We start from the raw sequence: 5,342 nt of genomic DNA, 5'->3' as shown, positions 1-5,342 counted from the left end.
GAAGAGGAGAGAGAGAGAGAAGGGAGAGAGAGCAGGAGAGAGAGAGAGAGAGAGGAGCGAGAGAGAGAGAGAGAGAGAGAAAGAGAAGAGAGAAGAGAAGAGAGAGAGAGATGAGAGAGAGAGAGAAAGAAGATAAAGAAGAGAGAGAGACAGGAAAAGAGATGGTGAGAAGGGATGGAGAACAGTGAAAACGAATTGCTATGAAAAAAGATTGAATCTTATGAGAGCCTAAAATAAAAAGAAGAGGGGAAGTGATGATAATTCCTAGTAAATGTGTTGGCGAATAAAAGTTATTCTGATTCTACCCAGATAGAAGGAAATAGAACAGATAGAAGAAGTGTTAGCCACACAGTAGCGCCACCACACCAGGATATTGAACAGTGATTCCAACGAATGAGTACACAGACTGTTTCTGGGTCCAGTTCCTTTGCGTAGCCCAGATCTATGATCTTTATGGAGTGTCAACTAACAGAGAGGAAGAGATGAACATAGTGTCATGGCGTTATGCTTTAATTTCATGATGTATTGACGTTATTCCTAGTATTAACTTAAAGAAATGACACGTTCAAAACAGTAACTACGTTACATATAATATAAACTAATAATAATCAAATAACTACTTTGGTGCTCCAGGGCCTTTTAGAACTGTTTTCACTATAATAGTTTTGTTACGGCAAGCACTTGAACTCCAAACACCCAACCTTCACCAGGATGGTGTTTAGTCTTTGCTATTTGTGATGTGAAACATTTCACATGAAAAACATTTACAGGAAGGTTAATATCCTTCCTGTTTGGCCCATGTCCGGGCGGTTCATCGGATGGGGCCACGTTGTCTCCTGGACCCCTCCTGTCTCAGACCTCCAGTATTTATGGCTTGCAGTAGTTTTATGGTGTAGGACGTGGGGGCTAGGGTCAGTTTGTTATATCTGGAGTACTTCTCCTGTCATTATCCGGTATTCTGGTGTTGTGAATTTAAGTATTGCTCCTCTAATTCTCTTCTTTTCTTTCTCTCTCTCGAGGACCTGAGCCCTGAGGACCATGCCTCCAGACTACCATTACGGCATAGATAGAACCACTTGCTGTCCCCCCACATTCCACACTGGACCGTAGCTGACTTTGCTCGCGCAGTTGTCAACGGGTTCGGTGGTGGCGGCTATAAATGGAACCACATGACCTGTACAGCGGGAGCGGTAAAGCTACCTTGTCCCAGACCTGACTGTTATTCAACTCTCTAGTGACAGCAGGAGGAGAGGTTAGAGATACTTTTAATGAATCGGCTATGAAAAGCCCAACTTGACAATATTAACATCACTGAGGTGATAAAATTAGCTTGCACCCATCAAGAACAAATACATAGTGAAATTCATCTCATTATCGGTATGAACACATCCGCTTCCGAGACTTCAATTTAAACTGAACACCACCTCTTGAACCATCCTCTCGCCCCCACTGTCATCTGTTATTAATCTCCAACCCGGAAAACAGCCAGAAAAAGAAAGAGGACCTGGTCCATCCCCTCTTAGCCTGGTTCTCTCTGCTTAGGTTTTTACATTTTCCCTCACCCGCCGCCTCTTTCGAAGCCCCCCTCGCTCTGCCGGCACCGTCTCTTTCCCACTAAGACACACAGTGAACTTCAAATACCCCCTGCCATTGCCTTCGCTGTTTGGCCGGTTCTCTTGGACTGAACCCCGTGTTCTTGTACAGCACGTTGATGATAGTCAGCTCTGTAGTGTAAAAAGGGCTATATAAAAATACATTTGATTTTGATGATTACGGTCTCAATTTATATACCCCGCCCCCCACTAAATATGAAGTGTGTTTTGGGGCGTATAACCCTCCTCGCCTATGAAACCCCGTATTATCAAGGGCGAAATAAACATTTAGTGGGCAGACAAAGAGTGTTTTTTATATAATAGTCTGGCTCTTAGTTAGTTATATTAACTCTCCCTCATTCCCTCTGCTCCTATTCAAGGGAATCTTATTTGGAGGTGATTTTCCCGTTTTCAGCTGCACTGAGAATGGGTAAGGTTTTGCCTCATTGAACTAGAGTGTGACATGATGTAGGCGAAGGTAGGAATCATATTCCAGAGGATGGGGGTGGGTCTGTCGGCGTTATATGAGAGGTGGTTTGTGGTCTGTGATTACGTCAGAGGTAGGGATGAACCCGATATGGTGTCTGGTGCCCGGGCGGAGGCGGTGCGCAAGAGTCAAGGTCAAGGCCTATTGAGGCCGAAATCCTAGAGGTGGAGTGTGTGCTGGGAGTGGGGACTTGCAAAGAGTTCAGTTTTCGTAAAATCACAGCAGGGAACTCGCAGGCTCGTTCTGTCTCCGGTGCGGGGGAAGGACGATGGTTCTGTGGCTTCAGGATGCTCTGTGGATGATCGCTCTGGTGCTTATGGAGTAGGTCAGACCGCCACCGGCCACGGGCCCAGCCGCGACAGAAGGATTTGGTGGGTAGAGAGATGAGAATAATACAATGCCAAGGCGTATTGCCTCACAAAACCCAGTGTAATCATAACAGAATCTGGGTATTTGTAATCAAAGCGGATGGTGAATCAGAAGTGAGGAAATTATCGGTGGGGTTCTTCTTTCCTACATTTCTCTTGTCATACAGACTAACGGAGGACCGCCACGCCGCTCCCTCCAGATATATTTTGTTAGGGGTGAATTATTGGCATTACATGGTTAACATCTGCTAATAGTGAGGCGAGTCCCGGAGGAGAGAGGGAGGCGCTGACCCAGGGCTCTGGGAGTTACAAGAGACCTAATAGAATTTACAGCCCCTGTGGTGTGGGTGGGGAAACCCCGCTTCCCCCCCTTTCCCCCTGTGTGTGTGCCTCGCTGCCTGCTGCCTGCTCCCGCCCCCTGTGCTGTGATCGCTGCTGTTCTTCGTGTGTGTGTGTGTGGTGTGTGTGTGTGTGTGTGTGTGTGTGTGTGTGTGTGTGTTGTGTGTGCCCCCCCCCCCTTTTTTCCCTAAAAACCTGGGGGGAAAACCCCCTCCTGCGCCTGCCCCCCCCCCCCAAGAATGAAACCCCAGGGTGGTGTTTGTGTGCCCTAACAGAGGCCTGCCTGATGTAGAATGATTCAAACATACTGGGTGTCGGGATTGATTCCCTAGTGTAAGGTGGTTCTGGCTTTGTTGCGCCGCGGAGTGCGCTGATAGGTACCGGGTTGACCCTCATGGCCAAACCCCTACCAAATACCCCTCCCCCTCCACCCATCACCATAGGCGCCATCGGCTTGCCGCCTCACCGGCCCCCAGTGCTTCACACCACTCGCCACCGTCCGGACCTCCCGTATAAAACACACCAACCTATGTGCTCCCCTGTATGTTGTCCCCAAAACCCCAAATAGAAAACCTGCTCGCTCCCCACAGAGTCCAAGATAGGGGATGACATACATTAGTAAAAACCCGCCTCCATCGAGACAGGCACACGCTCTACCCAACCAAAAGCCCATTCAACAGGGAAGAGAGAATGATTTCATGTGTGCGTTGCGTTGTTTACTACTTGAGTATAATGTTTTTGACATGTTCTTGGTATTATACCAAGTGTTTTCACTGGTCTGTACTGTGCCTGATCTCATAAAGATGTGAGATGTATGAGATATTAACATATGCCATTCACATAGAAGCGTCTTGTTGTGTTTGTTTATTGAAATGCAGAATCTCTCCTCCCCCTCCCTCCGTGAAGTATCGGCTCGTGACAGTCGTGTGATTCAACATACTGTGTCATTGATGTCCAGTAAGGGTCTGGGCTTTGTTTCCGTGCTGTACGGTTGACCCTCATGGCCACTTAACATCCTACATCAATGGGAGTTGGCTACGAGTGTTAAATGATGTGGATCCCGTAACCCCAGTGCCCCTGTATGTGTGTGTGTGTCAGGTCCCAGTGGGTGCTACATTGTAAAACCCTCATCAGAAGGAAGTTCCCACCAAAGTTCAACAGGAAGAGGAATGATTTGTGTGCGTGCGTGTTACTACTTGAGTATATGTTTTGCATGTCTGTATTTCAAGTGTTTTCACCTGTCTGTCTGTGCCTGATCTCATAGATGTGAGATGTATGGATTTACATATGCATTCCTGAGCGTCTGTGTGTTTGTTTATTGATGCGTGTTTCCTCCTGTGAGTATGGTGTGAGTGTGTTCAAGTGTAGAATGTCTGTACACGGTCCTGCGCTCTCATATCTGTGTGCATGTAGAAGATGATTTATTTGGTGTGAGTGTGACGATGTGTGCTTATGAATAACAGGAAGTTTGCGGTTAGCTTATGACGTTCAGCTTTATATTTAGTATGGTCATGTCTGGTCATGTCATGCCAGTGAAAAATCTGCCGATGTGCTCTTGAGCAAGGCACCTAACCTTACTTGCTCCTGTAAATCGCTCTGGATAAGAGTGTCTGCTGAATGTAAAAGGTATACAGAGTGATGGAAAACACTGTATCAAAGTATCAAAACAAAATGAATGTGAAACATGTCAGCAGTTAAAGTTCAGCAACCGTGGAGCATCTAAAAAGGCCTACTCAATGATTATAAAGAACAATAAAAATACATGTTTGTGGGTTCACTGGACGTCCTGGCTTGTCTTCACTATGTAATATACATGTAATAACATAGTCATTTAAAAGACGCTATTATCCAAAACCAGAAGCTCACAGTAAACACATATATTCAGTACATGTGGCCTATGCAGGAATCAAACCATCACACTATGTGTGAGTACTGTCAATGGTGACTGGCCTGTGGTTAGGGTCGTTGATGATGTCACCCTAAAGGTCAGACAGACAGGTGTGTGTGACACACAAAGTCCCCGCCCATTTACTCCATCCAACAGGAAGATTATCACACATTAACTGCCGCCTCACAGGAAGTGGCTCTGTGATGTCACCATCAGGAACGTGGAACATGGCCAAACTGCTGGCATATGACACAGACACCATGCTACACAATGACACTGTGAGAATTGGTCAAAATCAGTGTGGAAATGTAATGCATTAGAGCTACTACTCACATATGTCCCGTAGCAGAATAAGGATGGAACCCTCCCTCATTCCACAGCAGTTCTCCAACAGGTTCAGATACTGGAGAGACACACACACAGACACACACACAGGAGAAACATGATCAGCATAAGGCTCTGTGTGTGTGTGTGGGTGTGTGTGTGTATATAACACACCTTCCTCAGGTCACCTCCCTGACAGTACTCCATGGCCAGTAGAGGTAGATCATTGATGCGTAAGGAGGACTGCAGCCCTTCAGGAACCTCCCTCGCTGCTACCACATTCACATGGTCCAGTCTGAGAGACAGAGAGAGAGAGAGAGAGAGAGAGAGAGAGAGAGAGAGAG

The 5,342-nt window shown here is 46.6% G+C and overlaps 1 protein-coding gene across 1 annotated transcript in view; it reads right to left on the bottom strand.

The window, feature by feature from the left end:
* Positions 1 to 5,342, bottom strand: part of ikbkb (inhibitor of nuclear factor kappa B kinase subunit beta) — a 27,170-nt gene that overhangs the window by 7,782 nt on the left and 14,046 nt on the right. The window contains 2 exon segments of the mRNA XM_070436901.1: positions 5,008 to 5,077; positions 5,173 to 5,293. Of these exon segments, the coding sequence (XP_070293002.1) occupies positions 5,008 to 5,077; positions 5,173 to 5,293 (191 nt within the window).

Source organism: Salvelinus sp. IW2-2015, linkage group LG33 (genome assembly GCF_002910315.2).
Source record: "Salvelinus sp. IW2-2015 linkage group LG33, ASM291031v2, whole genome shotgun sequence".
Taxonomy (NCBI): domain Eukaryota; kingdom Metazoa; phylum Chordata; class Actinopteri; order Salmoniformes; family Salmonidae; genus Salvelinus; species Salvelinus sp. IW2-2015.
The sequence above is the reverse complement of the archived record's forward strand: the minus strand, read 5'-3'. Positions and strand labels throughout refer to the sequence as shown.